The sequence below is a fragment of the Scylla paramamosain genome, unplaced genomic scaffold (genome assembly GCF_035594125.1).
Source record: "Scylla paramamosain isolate STU-SP2022 unplaced genomic scaffold, ASM3559412v1 Contig6, whole genome shotgun sequence".
In the NCBI taxonomy this organism is placed as follows: Eukaryota; Metazoa; Arthropoda; class Malacostraca; order Decapoda; family Portunidae; genus Scylla; species Scylla paramamosain.
In genome coordinates this window covers 1242501-1260000 of record NW_026973671.1, presented here as the reverse complement: position 1 = coordinate 1260000, position 17500 = coordinate 1242501, and the positions used below count along the sequence as shown (strand labels likewise).

At 38.8% G+C, this 17500-nt stretch overlaps 1 protein-coding gene and 1 long non-coding RNA gene across 10 annotated transcripts in view; one reads left to right on the top strand and one right to left on the bottom strand.

Moving 5' to 3' along the window:
* The window catches only part of LOC135096701 (uncharacterized), a 24923-nt gene extending 20125 nt beyond the window's left edge, over positions 1 to 4798 (top strand). For 2 of the 3 annotated variants that reach the window (XR_010264937.1, XR_010264939.1), the window contains exons 4-5: positions 1166 to 1279; positions 4663 to 4798. This is a non-coding gene — a long non-coding RNA (uncharacterized LOC135096701). Of the gene's footprint in view, positions 1 to 1165; positions 1280 to 3925; positions 4040 to 4662 lie in introns of those variants that run through there. The other variant, XR_010264938.1, reaches the window with a different exon arrangement.
* LOC135096699 (uncharacterized) overlaps positions 2499 to 17500 on the bottom strand; it is a 174855-nt gene continuing 159853 nt past the window's right edge. For 2 of the 7 annotated variants that reach the window (XR_010264932.1, XR_010264933.1), the window contains exons 4-7: positions 14406 to 14614; positions 9041 to 9159; positions 8567 to 8655; positions 2499 to 2978 (exon numbers count right to left, since the gene is read on the bottom strand). Coding sequence is in view for 2 of the 7 variants with exons in the window: in XM_063998439.1 (XP_063854509.1) it covers positions 9154 to 9159 (6 nt within the window). In the remaining 5 variants the exon portion in view is untranslated. Of the gene's footprint in view, positions 8024 to 8566; positions 8656 to 9040; positions 9160 to 14405; positions 14615 to 17500 lie in introns of all 7 variants that reach the window. The other 5 variants (XR_010264935.1, XM_063998439.1, XR_010264934.1 and 2 more) reach the window with 4 other exon arrangements.

Genomic DNA, 17500 nt, shown 5'->3' with positions numbered 1-17500 from the left:
TTTACCTAGTTGTCATGTACAGGATGGGGGCTATGGTGGTGGTGTCCCGTCTTTGTGTCTGGTGGTGTCTGACACGGCCATAAATTCCTACATCATCTCTGCAAACATGCACGCATGCACACACACACACACACACACACACACACACACACACACACACACAGTACTTTCTCATCAGTCCATTCATGCAGCTACTGGTGTGTGGGGAAAGGTGGCATGTATGTCTTGTGATGGAGTTGAATAATAGTGTTTTGTTGTCTTGAAAAATTTCATTCAGTTTAAAATTCCTGCTGCAACAATTGCTGTGCCTACTTTGCAACAGTTTCATGAGTGAATATGTACATCACATCAGCAATGAAGCATCAAGCTTTTAGAGTTTGTTTGCAACAGTCATGCATGAATTGTCCTGATGAAATAGCTGTACAACAGCTATTTCATCAGGACATCAGGTAGCAGGTGATTGTGAGTAGTGCCATCCAGCCAACACCTGGGCTGTGTCTCTGCCTGTCACACCCGCACTGTGAAGGAGCGCACAGAGGTGGTCTGGGGAGCCACAGTAGTATTTGTGACATTGGGCCCTCTCAGGTTTTATTGTGCCATTGTCTCACCTCTTGCTTTAGCAGCCTGGAGTGGAGATTGATAGGGTTTTCAAGAGTGTTTTCATGATTCTAGTGGTAGTTGTAACATTGTTAACCTCTTGTTTGTCCAAGGCCTCATTCGTGAGTGTTTCATTCTTGGCTGTTAGTTTTAGCAAGCTGTAGCAGAGGTCAGCAGGAGTTTGAAGCCTCCGATGAGGACAAAGCACTTAAGAACGTGAACCTCCGCCCCACCATGTCTCCCTCATGTGTGTGCATGTGTGTGTGTGTGTGTGTGTGTGTGTGTGTGTGTGAGAGAGAGAGAGAGGAGACCTTCACCACCCTAATGTGTGTCCCGTAGTGCAGTGAAGTATTTAATGGGACTCCTTATGCGTGTGTGTGTGTGATGGAAGGCTCTTTGATGTGAGTGTGTCCCATTGAATTGTGGAATGCAATTCTTTCTTTTCTCTCTGTGTTAGAGGACTCATGCTGCACACTATCAAGTCCCAGGACATTGTGTAATGAAACTGCCTCTTCTTCTAAGCATTATCAGTTTCCTCACTACTCTTATTACACTGTTTCTCCTTCAGATTCCACAGACCGACTGGGAGACACACAATGTCAGTGCCACCGCACAGGGAGTGAGGCCCAAGAGGAGGAAGAGGAGCATTCAAGAGACATCAGCTGGCCAGCAGTCCATTCAGGTGTGCCTTTCATTACATCATTATTTGTCCATAGTTTCCCTTCTGGGGTTGGACAGACCATGAGTATCTCCCACTTGCAGCTGTAGACAATTTCTTCCTTATTGTTAAGTGTTATCATGCCTTCCTCCACACACCATGTCAAGGTCTTCCCAGTGGTTTCCTTCCAAGTACTCTGATGCTCTCTTCAGTTAGTGGCCCTGATTTGTAAGTGCCAGGAAGACTGTATGGATAAGGCAGACCACAAACTTTCTGCTAGATGTGGAGTGGTGAATGGCAGCAAAAATACTGGCAGCATCTGATTCTTTGCACCAAAATAGTGTTCTTGTTAACAGATTTATTCATTGCCCACTCATTCACTCATCTCTGAAGGAGTGAACAGTGTGCACTGAAGTAAGCATTGCAACTGGTGTGTGTGTGTGTGTGTGTTTCTGGTGATGGAGTTTAATAACAGGGTTTTGTCATCTTGAAAGATTTCATAAAAGTACTGAATCTGATTTGGAATTCATGTTGCAATAAAAACTCTCCCTCCTTTGCAACAATTTCACAAGTGTATACAGGAAGTGAAGGATGAAGCATGAAGGTTTTAGGCCAAAATGAACTGACAGCAATCAGGAATGATGCGTCCAGCAAAACCTGGCAACACAGCAGTGATGTGCATGCTGGTATGTCAGGTCAGGGGTGAAGTGTTTGGATTATGGGCTAAAATGGCTTGTTTATACATGAATATCTTTCACAGTGGAGGAGCCAGGGTGTGTATGTGTGTGTGTGTTAGGGGTGTTTGGGTGAATATCTTTCACACTGGAGGAGCCAGGGGGTGTGTGTGTGTGTTAGGGGTGTTTGGGTGTTGATAGGCTTGTGTGTGTTTTCACGTTTATCATTCATTTTAGTTGTTCTTCACTCTTTCATCCTCTCTGCCATTCATTTAATATATTTTTCATTATTAGTGTAGTCTTTGCCTCTGTCACCTCTATTTATCCAGCCCTTCCTTGTCTCTACATATCTAGCCCTTCTTTGCCTCTATCACCTCTTGTCTAATATTTATCCAGCCCTTCTTTGTCTCTGTATATCTAGTCCATTGCTTCTATCACCTCTTCTGTCTAGTATTTATCCAGTCCTTCACTTCCTGCCTTTAGTTAGCATACACTCCTCACCTCTTCTGCTGTCTATATTCACCCAGTCCTTCCATCCACATACCACAGGAATCTAAACTAACACACAGTTCCCAGTATTCTTCCTTTTATTAACCCCTCACTGTATTTCCAGAGTGAATACTTCCCAGACCATCCAGTCACCTGCACTTTTTGGGAAATATTCATGAACTCTTGCCTAAACAGAAAATGTTGCAAAATTTCTCACAGGGACTGAACAGGTTCCTCTCCTAGGCATGGAGAGAGAGAGAGAGAGAGAGAGAGAGAGAGAGAGAGAGAGAGAGAGAGAGAGAGAGAGAGAGAGAATTTTTCTTTTATTTCTTTACCTTTTCTATCTTTCTCTCTCTCCTCTATCTTCTCTCATTTCTTTTTTTTTCTTCCTCTTCTATTATCCTTGTTCTTCTCTCATGTCCTCTTCCTTCTTTGTCTTCTCTCTCTCTCTCTCTCTCTCTCTCTCTCTCTCTCTCTCTCTCTCTCTCTCTCTCTCTCTCTCTCTTTCTCTTCCTTCCTTATTATCATCTATCTTCTCCTCTTCCTTCTTTCTATCACTTCTGAAAACAATGAAAATATAAATAATACATTTTGAACATAATATTATTATTAATAATAATAGTAATTAATTCTCTCACAAACAGTAACATTCTCTCTCTCTCTCTCTCTCTCTCTCTCTAATGTGAAAGGCTGTGGAGAGTGACTGTGGGTTCATCAACATACGGTGGGGGACATACTGGTGTGTGTGTGTGTGTGTGTGTGTGTGTGTGCGCGCAATACTCCATCTCTCTCTCTCTCTCTCTCTCTCTCTCTCTCTCTCTCTCTCTCTCTCTCTCTCTCTCTCTCTCTCTCTCTCTCTCTCTCTCTCTCTCTCTCTCTCTCTCTCTCTTTTACAAAACCCCTTCTTTTACCCACACATACTCAAAAACCCCGTCTCACTACTCACTCAAACTGATTCTCTTTGACACAAACACACACCCAGGCTCCCAAGTTGATAATCTAAAGGCCAGCAGATGACAGCTTCCTTCCAGCATGCACTTGCATTGCCCAACTTGACCTGCCATTATACAAGCTGAAACAGGCCATACAGTTGAGAGAAGAGTGTCAGGGTATGTTTGGGGCTGTTGAGGGGTCAGGGGAGTGTTGGGGGGCTCAGGGAGAGGCTATGAGAGGATTAAAATTGATCTGTTGTGTTGTGTGTTTGATTTGGGGTCGGTTTTTGGTAGTTCTTGTGTGTGACAGTGAGGGAGATGTTGTGAGAGAGAGAGAGAGAGAGAGAGAGAGAGAGAGAGAGAGAGAGAGAGAGAGAGAGAGAGAGAGAGAGAGAGAGAGAGAGTGTGTGTGTGTGTGTGTGTGTGTGTTTTTGCAAAGATAGAACCTTAGAATGTTCCTATTAAGTGTTGTTACTACTACTACTATTGTTGCTACTTTCAACTAGTACTTCATTACTAGTAAACTAGTAAATTACTACTATTACATTATTTCTGTCAATTTTTTCATCTTTCAGGAGTGGATGGCAGGAGTCAGAGAGAGAGAGAAATAGGGGTGTGTGTGTGTGTGTGTGTGTGTGTGTGTGTGTGTGTGTGTGTGTGTGTGTGTGTGTGTGTGTGTGTGTGTGTGTGTGTGTGTTGCAAAGACAGAACCTTAGAATGTTCCTATTAAGTGTTATTACTACTACTACTATTGATGCTACTTTGAACTAGTACTTCCACAACCACTATATACCACCACTATCACCACCACCACCACAACCACAACTACTACTACTACTACTACTACTACTACTACTACTACTAATAATAATAATAATAATAATAATAATAATAATAATAATAATAATAATAATAATGCTGTGACCAGCCAGGAGGAGGAAGTGCCTGTAAAGAAATTTTTTTTAAATAATATACCAATGAATGGAAAATATTTATAATAGTTTACGATTATTATTATTTTATTATTATTATTATTATTATTATTATTAATTATTATTATTATATTATTTATGTATATTTTTAGTCTTGTAACAAAAAATGAAATAATAAAAAAAGTTAACTTGTATTATCAAAAAAAGTTAACTTGTATTATTACCACAATATAAAAATATATATTATATATTTATTAATTTATTTAATGAACAATTTCTAATTTTATTTTTGGCTTATAATATTAATATAATGCAATGGAAATACTTTTAATACTTTCACAGTGAATCACATTATTTCTGTCAATTTTTGCATCTTTCAGGAGTGGATGGCAGGAGTCAGTAATCAATAGTATCTGGCTAGGCATATGTTGCACCAGTATGCTTGAACAGCTTTGTACTAGAAATTCATGATGCTGGGTGTGTGCAGTGCGTCACCTGAGAGTTCACGGCTCACTGAGATTATTGCCTAGGGGCCTCCCTCCTGTCTAAAACACCATACTGTGCTGCAGATGTGACCTATGACCCAACTTTTTGGTTATACTGAATGTAAACAGTACACACACACAAACACAAACACACACACATACAAACATGTGCAGCCAAGGTGGGAGGACATAAGGGTAGCAGCTCCATGACTCTGGTGAGCCAGTTGAAGCATGGAGAGCTTGAGTCTCCATCATGAAACAGTAAGAAAAGGTAGAAGTGATGTTAAAAGTAGAGAGGAAGAGAAAAGTAAAAGGGGAAAACAGAGGTGAATCAAGGTTAACTTTGTGCCGAGTGATGGGTCAGTGGCAGAAAAAAACAAAAGTGAAAATTATGTGATGAGTTAGATCTACAGAACATTGGACAAAATAGATACAAGTTATGAAAAAGAGGCAGAAAAAATAAAGAAGGGAGGAGCAGTGATGTTTTTAGCTAAGAAAAGCTTGACAGTGGTTGAAAAAGAATGTGGCAATGGACTGGCAGAGGCATTAAAAACTGGAATGGAAATTATACAAGGCAGAAAGAGACAATTCATGGTGACTGACATACCACCCACAACCAATGCCTGGTCAAGTGAAGAATGTGAAGCAATGATAAAAGACACAAAGAACTGGCAAGAGAAAATACCAAGTGGTGATAAAGTGGTTATGGATGGAGACTTGTGTAAGGAGGTGTGCTGGGAAGAGTGATGCACTCAGGGAACAGAGTCATCTTGGGGGAATAAATAATTACAGCTGGCAATGGACAATGTATTAACACAATGGATAAAAGTGATACAAGATTTGGAAAAGATGGAAAAACATTGAGACTAAATGTATTTAGCAAAGGAACCACAAGGAATTGAGTGTTCAGAGAGAGCATCTGATAGCCAAAAATGACTGTGCTACCATGGAATTCAACATAAATGAGGAAATAGAGGGTAAATGGAATGAAGAACACCAAGCTTGGAGATTAAACTACAGTGGGGCAGACTTTGACAACATGAAGTTTTTCAAGAAGAGAGATGGGATGTGTTCCATAAGGCCACAGGGGTCCAAGAAAGTGGCACAAGTTTCTTAAAATATACTGAGGAGAAAAGAAGTTTGTGTCTAAATGGCAGACAAAAAGTTGGTAAGAGTGGTTTGATAAAAAAGATGTGAAGTAGCAAGGAGGATAAAAGATGATTCAAGGAAAAAGTGGAGGAAAAATATAAGAATTAACTTATGGAATAATTACAAACAAGCAAGATATGATTACATGAAAATCCAGAGAGATGAACTAAGGCAGTTTTGAAAAAGATATACAGTAAAATCCCTCTTATCCGGCATCAACGGGACCGCCGACATGCCGGATACTTGAATATTGCCGGATACTTGAATAGAAGTGAAATTATGTCCACAATCATCACCCTACACTCACGCATCTTACCATAACAAAGATCAGCTGGTCTTAATCAGCAACTGATCTGATCAGCTGCTTAAGTGTAAGCACGACACGCTTCCTCTTTTCTACAACTTTAGGTATGATGAAGGTGTCAGGCGATAAACAGTGCACACGAGGGACTGAGTCACTGAGTAAACACAGTGCAGTGGGCCGCGGGTGGTGTGAAGCAGTGCGCTCTGGTGGCGAGGGGACAAAGTATGCCTCGCGCGGGAATTTTAATTGATTTATGAGTACACATTGATTTTTTTATTGATTTTAAGGCTCGGGGAAAAATGTGCCGGATACTTGAAGATGCCAGATACTCGAATGCCGGATGAGAGGGATTTTACTGTAATAGACAGGTGTAAGCATCAGCCTGAACTCTTCTACAGACATGTCAATGGTAAACTGAAAAGCAAAGGGAGTGAGCATAGAAAAACTAAGGATGGATGGAGTGGTATACAAGGACCCCAAGGAGATGACGGAAGGGAAAAATAAGAGCTTCAAGGAAGTTTTTACAAAGGAAAAGGAATTCATAAGGTCACTGCATGTACAGGAAAAGAGAAAAATGGAGGAATTTCAAGTAACAATACAGGAAATTAATGAAACCATCAAAACTTTAGTTGTAAGAAAGATCTAGAACTGGATGGAGTGTCAGGATGGGTATTGAAAGAGTGCAGTAACCAGCATAAAAATAAAATACATTCCATCAAGTGTACCTCTATTAGATCCACAGGATTGGAAGAGCTAACCTCATGCCCATATTTAAAGGAGACACACAAGACCCACTAAATTACAAACCAGTTTTCCTGATGAGTGTGGTACCAAAAAGGATAATAAAAGGAAAGGATAAAAAAAAAAATAAATAAATAAATAAAAATAAAAAATATGGACCAAATTTTTGGAAGATAAAATTTTTAACAAGTTGTCAATTTAGTTTTAGCAAGGAGAGATCTTGTCTCACCAATCTGTTGTGTTATTATTCAAGAGTGTTTGATATAATACAGGAGAGAGAGGGAAAGATGGTTGGGCAGGCTGCATTTACCTAGACTGAAGAAAAACTTTTAATAAGGTACCACTTAAAAGACTTCTATGGAAACTGGAGAAGGTAAGTGATGTATGAAAGACAATGGAGAGAGAGAGAGAGAGAGAGAGAGAGAGAGAGAGAGAGAGAGAGAATGTGAATGGTAGTAAGGGACCAGACATCAGTGTGGAGCCCGATATTAAGTGTGGTTCCCCAAGGGTGGGTGTATGTACCATATATGATGGCTTATGAAATGCACCTCTTTTCCAAAATAAGAGTCAAAAAATGAGCCTGCATCTTATTAGGTGAAGGTTAAGCTTTGGGACAGTGGCCCTTAAATAATACCTCAAACATCTTAACACATGTAAACAGTGATGACCACTTCTACACCACAAAAACAACTCTCTTTTGCAAGGTAACAATGTAAAACAGGTAGCACTTAATGGTAATTCACACAAAATAACACCAATCAGGAAGAAATTACCTGACAACGCTTATGTTGCATGTACCAAAACAAACTCGCAGTGGGTCACACACCAAACTTGGCGACACGAAAGATTCACTGCGTTCCTTAGTGTGATGCAATTATTCCTTGAGGTAAGACACACCTTCATACAACTAAAATTGTGCCTATCCTCTAACAAACTTCCCTTGCATACCTTATACAACTAAAATTGTGCCTATCCTCTAACATTCTTCCCTTGCATACATGTCCAACAAAACTCAAAAAGGTGAAGAGAGCGTAATGAGGCAGGGCAGCTCGTGGTGACGGTCTGCAATGAATATTTAAAATAAAAATACGTTGTAGAGAACAAGGAGAATCTATTTTCACACATCCTTACGCTTTGAAAATGTACTAAAATATTACAACTAGAATTACGTGCAGAATGATGATGAAAAACATGATGTACAAACTTCATTATCCCTCTGGGCTCTTAGTGTCACTGCCTACGCCATATATGTTTACATCTCACAGCAGGATTGGTCTCAGCACCAGTGTTGGCAGGTCCTAGCAAATATTAAGGCTTTTAAATGTACAATATTGGGATCTAATAAGGATATGAATAGTACATATGAGAGGGCTTCAAATGTCAGGTGAAACCCTTCACTTCATATTCAGACCTTAAACCTGCTTATTTATTTATTTATTTTTTTCAATGCCTGCCTAAACTGAGGTGCGTCTTATATAAGCCCATGCATTTTATAAGTCGTCAAATATGGCAATGATGCAATCAATGAAAACAGTGACACAGACGATGGATATAACAAGAAATAACAGTGGAAGTGTTGCAAACAGGCCACAACCAATAACTTGCCTCATCTCATGAACACGTGGACAATTTCATTCAGACTAGCAAGGTTGCTGTTCACTCCCACCAGCACTGAGGTGCCCACCACTGTGTATCTGAGAGATGAGGAATACAGCTCTTTAGAAAACTGCTACTGCTGCTGCTGCTACTACTACTACTACTACTACTACTACTACTACTACTAATAATAATAATAATAATAATAATAATAAAAGAGGTGTACAATATGCACTTTCATTCTCTCTAATGGCACACAGGTTGAGTTACTGGTGACACACAGGTTGAGTTACTGGTGTTTTTGAAGTGTGTTTTCATAACAGTAATGATCTCTATACCAGACAAGTCCCACACATTCAAACTCTTATCCCCCATCAGCCCCTGGTGGAAAGAGAGTCTTGTGGACCACCCTACTACACCCCAGGAGCTTTGGCACACCACAGCTGGCCACACACACCCACAGCAAGGCCCCACAGCACTCACTGGTTCTCCGTGGTGACAAACTTGACGAGCACACTGCCTTCTGCCTCCCACCCCGGGCCTCTGCTCTGCCATGCTGCTGCTGCTGCTGCTGCTGGAAATGCTGCTGCAGCTCCTCACCTCTGGTGGAAAGGTGTGCATCAGTTTAAGATGAAGGCTGGTCTATTGTGATGGAGAAAGGAGATGAACAAGAGTAGAAAAGAGGGAAAGAAAAGTAAAGATGAAGAGAAAGTCAGGCTGGTTTAGGTTGTTAGGTTAGCTTAGGTCAGGTTAAGTAAAGTTAGGTCAGGTTAGATAAGGTGAACAATCAAGTGGAACAAAGTTATAAGTACGGTGAAGGAGATATAATTATCACACAATTATTGAGTATTACACTATTTTCAGACTGTAATGAAATTTGTGTGGTATGAACAGCTTTGCTGACTTGTAAGTAAAGACAGCCTGCATCACCATACACCATAAGCCGGCTCTGAATCGTGCTGCCTCCTCACCACTATTACAACATTCAGTAAATTTTCAGCCTCCCTACACACTCCACTTGGCAGATGAAACTGTGGTGCATATTCACCGGTCTCATGGCAAAAAAAAAGACATTGTTCTCAAAGAAATACTATGTTTACCATCACAAACTGTTCCCTCCTGAGATATTAATTTTTATCAGATTTACCACGAAGGTAGGTTATGTAAGGTTAGGTTTAATTAGGTTAGGTTTAGTTAGGTTTAATTATGTTTCATTAGGTTTGGTTTGGTTTGGTTAGGTTTAATTAAGTTAGGTCAGGTCTAGTTAATGTTTTTTCGATGAATTTCAGTGTGTGTGTGTGTGTGTGTGTGTGTGTGTGTGTGTGTGTGTGTGTGTGTGTGTGTGTGTGACATGTAAGAAAAAAAGTTACCTGTGACAGAAATGGTTACTAGATTCACTCAGAACACATCAAAGTCTACCAGAAAAATGTAGCCTGGTCCAAAAATATTAGATGGGTGAAGAAAAATACAGATTTGCCAAAACTATTTCTTTCTGATAAGTTTTTATGTGTTTTTTAAATAATGTGGCTTCACTTTGTCACAAATCACTTTTTTTCATTTTTACCCCCACCACTATAAGAAACAGTATTTTCTTATTTAGGAGGGACAATGGCCAAAGGGCAACAAAAACCTAATGAAAAAAAAGTCCAATGAGATGCCAGTCCCCAAATAGGGTCTGAAGCAGTGGTAAAAAATTGAAGGATGTGTCTTGAAACATCCCTCTTAAAGGAGTTCAAGTCATAGGAAGTGGAAATACAAAAGCAGGAAGGGAGTTCCAGAGTTTCCCAGAGAAAGGGATGAATGACTGGGAATACTGGTTAACTCCTGCAGCAGAGAGGTGGACAGAATAGGGGTGAGAGAAAGAAGTCTTGTGCAGAGAAGCCGTGGGAGGAAAGGCATGCAGTTTGCAAGATCAGAAGAGCAATTAGCATGAAAATAGCAGTAGAATGCTAGAGATGCAACACTGTGGTGATGAGAGAGAGGCCGAAAACAGTCAGTCAGAGGAGAGGAGTTGATGAGACAAAAAAGCTTTTGATTCCATGATGTCTAATAGAGCAGTATGAATGGAACCTTCCCAGACATGTGAAGCAAAAACTGACTGGAAACTCATCAAAACACATCAAAACTTACCAGAAAGGAATAGTATGATGGTTGTAAACACCATTAGTTACCTTACCAACACTGTGCACCTCACAGTTTCTACCACTCACTCATATGATGACTGATACATTCCTAATCTGACCAGGCCAAATTTAACTTACCTAACCTAACCCTCAGTGATGGTATTACAGTTAATTTGCAAGGCATACATGGGGTTAAAAAAAACTCCAGCTCCAGCCAATGAGACCACGAAAGTAGAAGTGAATTTAGGATAATGTTGAAATAAAGATCTTCTCCGAGGCTAATGCTCACTGTACCTGCAGTGTTATGGTTGATCATTGTGATGCTCTAGGCAAACTTACACATGCTATACAAAATAAGAAAATTGGGTGCTGCGACAATGCTGGGAATTGACGCACCCTCGCGTGTCACAGACAGGCAGGCATTGATCTATCCGGTGAAGGTGTGTTTGTCCGTGCGTGCATGTCACGTCCATTGCACAAGTGCAAAATTAGTCATGGTGATTGGTTCTTTTGTTTGGAAATACAGCTATTGGCCAATTAAAAAATACAATTAATTTAGCCAATCACACCATCTTATGTCATCCTGTGGAGGGAGAAACCATTCAATTTGAAATATTTGAATTAGTTTGAGGAAAATGTGTGTGTGTGTGTGTGTGTGTGTGTGTGTGTGTGTGTGTGTGTGTGTGTGTGTGTGTGTGTGTGTGTGTGTGTGTGTGTGTGTGTGTGTGTGTGTTGGCAGTGGGTGGCGCCTCACCTGTTTCCAGCACACTGCTAAGTTTTACGAAGATAAATAAAGTAAAGGCTTCAAATTAATTTCTTAGCTCTGACAGGTTAGGTTAATTTGGTTAGGTTAGATTAGTTTACTTAGGTTGGTTAGGTTACATTAGTTTAGTTTAGTTTAGTTTAGTTTAGTTTAGCTTAGTTTAGTTTAGTTTAGTTAGGTTAGTTTGGTTAGGTTAACTTAGTTTTGTTAGGTTAAGTTAGTTTGGTTAAATTAGGTTAGTTTCATTAAGCTGGGTTAGGTGGTGGTGGTGACAGCTGGCTGGTTGGTGGCCAGGGGCAAGGGACAGGCAGCCAGCCAGCCAGTCTCCTCTCTTTGGCACACAGCCAGGGAGTGTTGCTGATGTGTCACTTAATTATGAGGACACAACAATTTATTTCTTGTAAATTTGGTAAGTTTTGTATTAATCTTTTTGTTTTTACAGTAAAACTTTAGTTTCTAATGAGGGTCTAGTGGGGTAATAAATGAAAAAAAAAACTAATGATTTGCAGGAAAAACAACAAGCAGATTGATACAGAACAAGCCAAAGACTACCAGAAAAAAAATAAATAAATAAATGTTTCATCAGTAAACCAACAGGCTATCTTTATCTCAATAATCCCCAAACAAATAAACATATATAAACTATTACTGGAATCAATGTCTCATATTTATTATTACCACAAACATTTATTTTTTTGGGCCAGACTGATTACACTATTTAATAAAATTTCACTTTTGTCTTGTTCTTGGCCCCAAATCATAATTTGATCCTAAAACTTTGCTTCTGTGGTTAGAACAATTAATTAACATTTTTGCCTTATTTAATTACAGTCTTCTTCTTCTTCCTCTTCTTCTTTCGGCTGCTCCCATTTAGGGGTTGCCACAGCGAATCACTGTTATTTCATTACAGTCTAGGTTATTATTGGTTTTCATGTCAGGTAAAGACCTCTGCAAAATCTCAATTGCTCATCTAATTGCTTTTGAAATGTTGCAAATAGATTAAAACAATAAGAGAAAGAATATGAAGTGTTCTAAAGATTTTTAATTTTAATAAGATCATTCTTAAACTGACGAGATGTAGCAAGAAATTTCTCATATTTAGAAGAATTTGCTTATATTTCAAAAATCTCAAATCTTCCACAATGTTTTATCAGACACTTTTAGAAGTTTCTATAACATTTTAGAAGATTCTATTCAATATAAACATTTCCAGAATATTCTAAAACTTTCTAGAATACAGTAGAAATATGTAGAAGTACCAAGAATCTTCTAGAATCTACAAGAAATTTTTTTTTAATGATTCAGAATATTCTAAAGCATGTTCAAGAATATTCTAGAAAGATTGAGAACATTCTGGAACACATTCTAGAAAGACTAAGAATGTTCTTGACAATATTAAAGTAGGGGCTTGCAGACCAGACCACCAATCAATTCTGCTTTGGTTCCCTGAGAAGACACATCACAAGAGGTGAAATGGCATCAAGAGGCTGCAATCATTCTCCAGATGCATTCTGCTACATATGTGCTCAATTCATCAAGACAAGAGCAAAGAAGTTCTCTGTGACAGCATCTGGAAAAATATATGAAGCTTACAAAGCATATTTTGCCATGCCAGTTGGGGACCAAGGCAAGACCTGGGCACCTCATTTTGCTTGTGAGCATTGTAAGAGAGCACCAGAAGATAAAATAGCTGTTAGTTTTCAAGAGTAAAATCCAATTAGTAATAAAAATAAAATAAGTTTAACAGAAACTCATACTGCTGTTCTTTTCCAGGATGGTATAGAGGGGAAAACACAGCCATGAAATTTGCTATTTCAAGAATATGGCGTGAACTGATCACTCAACTGACTGGTGTTTCTGCATGGTGGATCCTTCCAAAAGGTTTTGTTTCCTTCACTACACATCAAACTGGGTGTCATGAAACAGTTTGTTACAGATCTTAACAAGGAGTCTGTTGCCTTCGAACATCTTCATGACTTTTTTCTTAAGCTTTCAGAGGCAAAGGTGAGACAGGTATCTTCACTGGACCACAAGTAAGGAAAATTATGGAGTGCTCAGAACTTCTACAGAAGCTAAAAGAAAAGGAGAAAAAAGCTTGGAAGTGTTTCATTGCTGTAGTACAGAGCTTTCTTGGCAACAACAAGGCTGATAACTATATGGAACTGGTTGAAGCTTTAGTGGAAAGTTATGATGAGATGGGCTACAGAATGTCCTTGAAGGTCCATATCCTAAATGCTCACATTGACAACTTCAAGGAGAATATGGGAGCATATTCAGAGGAACAAGGGGAGCGCTTCCACCAAGATATAATGAACTTTGAACACAAATGTCAGGAATCCTTCAGTGGAAACATGATGGGAGACAACATCTGGGGCCTCATATGTGAAAGTGTTTTGTTGCATTCACGCAAATCAAGAAAAGCTTATTTTTTTTTTCTTATCCTAAAACCTTGTTTCAGATGTTTTGAAATAAATTTTTTGTATCATTTGAATTTTTTTTGTTCATATTATGATAAAAACGGTGAAATTTAACTATTTTGGCGCAAAAATCTGTAAAAGCCACAAAAAGAACGTTTGACAAAAATAATGGACATTTTTTATTGTTTCGCACTGAAAAGAGTTGGAAAAGAACACTTGGTTGTCAAAGACAAAAATCGTGTTACATAGTGTGCGAGTCATCCTGGTGTGTGCCACGCGTCCAGGCACGCTGGAGTGAGCCTGGCCTGGCCGCGGCTCTTCACCCCTGCAGGAAATACAAAAAAAAAAAAAAAAAAAGAGAAAAAAAAAAAAAAAAAATCGGGAATACTGAAATTACACACAACGTACACATAAAGAACACAGCATTCCACAAAACCACACACACAAAAAAAATAAATAAACAGAAAACACGAAAATAAAACAAATAATTAAAAAATCCTCAAGGTCTGACCATCACCCCAAACAGCTGATCCCTGTCATCTCACCTTTTTGCTTGTATCTCCGCTATTACTCCTCCCACGCTGCTCTCTCCCGCACAGCACTTGGGTGAGGAAGTCAGCAAAGCGCGATAGTTGGGTGAAGTTCCAAGGCGCAGCGCGTCAGCAGTGAGGAGCAAAAAATATGAAGCACAGTGCCGGATCGCTCGCTGGCAGGAAGGTTCGGCAACTTTCTTTCATCTCGTCTCACACAGGGCCTGTTTTTTTATAGTTTATTATATATATATATATATATATATATATATATATATATATATATATATATATATATATATATATATATATATATATATATATATATATATATATATATATATATATATATATATATATATATATATATATATATATATATATATATATATATATATATAATAAACTATTAAAAAACAGGCCCTGTGTGAGACGAGATGAAAGAAAGTTGCCGAACCTATATATATATATATATATATATATATATATATATATATATATATATATATATATATATATATATATATATATATATATATATATATATATATATATATATATATTATAGTTTTATTAGTTTAAAATGTACATATTTGGTATAAATTTCTTTATTTCGGCTTCTATATTGCATGTTTATTCATATCAACTTTAGCATTAAGCTATTTTTATATCTAATTTATTTATCTTATTAGTTTTAAAATGCTTTGGATAGCTGGGAAAGCTTTGTTAGTTTTTAGATATTTCCTTATCTATCTCGGCTCCTCAGCTTTATTTCTTTATTGTTTATCTCATATTTCATACGATTTTGATGCCTCGCTTACTTATCTTGTTAGTTTAAAATTATTTGCTAGTTCTCATGGCTTATTTAATTATTTTGGCTTCATCTTATATCTGCCTTAATTCCTTTTTCTTTTATTTATTTTCGTATATCAAAATAGCATCAAAATGGGCGGATTAATACTATGTCAAATCTCCGAATGTGTATTTGCAAATGTCAACAATTATTGTGTCATCTATCGAAAGATGAAATGATGATAATAATAATAATAATAAAAAATAATTGTAATAATGATAATAGTAGTAGTAGTAGTAGTAGTAGTAGTAGTAGTAGTTGTAGTAGAAATAATAATAGAAATAATAATAATAATAATAATAATAATAAAATAATAATAATAATAATAATAATAATAATAATAATAATAATAATAATAAAAATAAATGGTTATCTGTCTGTCTCTCTGTCTGTCTGTCTGTCTATCTATCTGTTTGTCTGTCTGAGCGCCTGTCCGATTGGAAAGACAGGAGGCGCGACACGCATTTCGTCAAAGTTTCGTAACAGCGGAGCAAATCAGCAAGTGTTGGTGTTGTGGCTGGGAGGCCAGGCGAGGCGAGGCAGGTGCCAGCTGTGTGTGTGTGTTGAGGGCTGGTGTGTGGGTGTGGTCCTCATCTTCACTTTCCTCTTTTTGTAGCCTTTGCCAGTGCCTTTATTGTCCACTTATGATGTTGGACCACAGCGACGAAAATTACCGGGTGTCTGAAATAAGTTCTGTCAAAGTGTGGTTCCAGTTCATCAGTCTGTTAGGGTCCAGGCCGGAAATTGGCAGTGATATCATGTGGTATTGAAAAACTAAATGGCACTGGAGAAGATACAGAAAAAAAAGACAATGTTACGGTTCACGTGTACGTTTGTTAGTGGGGGGACGTGTAAATGCATAATAGCTGTGTGATGTGGTGTGTGCATAGAATAGGAGGTTAAGTCTGGTTGTTAAGAGCTGGCGAGGCAACACTGGCATTAGCTTGGGAGGCAGCAGTCAACTCCACTGATAGTGTATACTTTCTCTTTAGAGACGCCTTTAGGGACGCCTACGTAATTGATCACTGGTCCTTATAACCCAGAAGTTAACCAACAAATGTCTGGACCAACAATCACAGCCCGTCACAGGTAGAAAGTAGTAGGGACAATTAACAAGGGGCTGTCTGTGTCTGTAAGGTGATTCCCGCCGTATTACGAGACTTTGCCCAACAGGAGAAAAGAGCATGTAAGAAAAATGGCCAGACACGTGAAGCCAATTTGGTAGAAAAGTCCATATGAAGAGAAGGACATGGAGGAGGAGGAGGAGAAGAAGGGGGAGGGGGGAGGAGGAGAAGGGGGAAGAGGACCAGAACTATGAGAAATAGGAGAGCGAAGAGAGGAGGAGGAGTAGGAGGACGAAGTAGGAGTTGAAGTTTTAGAAGAAAATAGTAAAAGCTCTAAAACTGTTTGGGAAATTAAAGAAAAATGTGAATAGAGAATTAAAGAGGAAAGAATAATTGAAATGAGAAAGAAATTAATACTAATGCAAGGAAATGGAAGCCAGTAGATGTGTAAATGCTGTAAAATTAAATCAACAAGTGAAATATTTCTAAATGAGAAGATATTCACTTTGAATAAGAAACTATGAAATTAATACATATGCAAATTTGTAGCAAAAATGTAAAATTCTGGAGAAAAATGTGATAAATAGCTACACTAAAAATGTTTCATGAACAAAAACAAATATGTACAAAGTATGACGCCTGACGAAGGTTGGAAATAGGTAACAATACCACCACCACCACCACCACCACCACCACCACCACAACAACAACAACCACCACAACCACCTGTAATAATACCACAACCACCATCACCACCACTACCGCTACCACCACCACCACCACCACCACAACAACAATAACCACCTCAACCACATGTAATAATACCACAACCACCATCACCACCACTACCACCACCACCACCACCACCACCACCACCACTACCACCACCACAACAACAACAACCACCACAACCACCTGTAATAATACCACAACCACCATCACCACCACTACCGCTACCACCACCACCACCACCACCACCACCACCACAACAACAACCACCACAACCACCTGTAATAATACCACAACCACCATCACCACCACTACCACCACCACCACCAGCACCACCACCACCACTACCACCACCTGTAATAATACCACAAACACCATCACCACCACTACCACTACCACCACCACTACCACCACTACCACCACCACCACCACAACAACAACAACAACCACCTGTAATAATACCA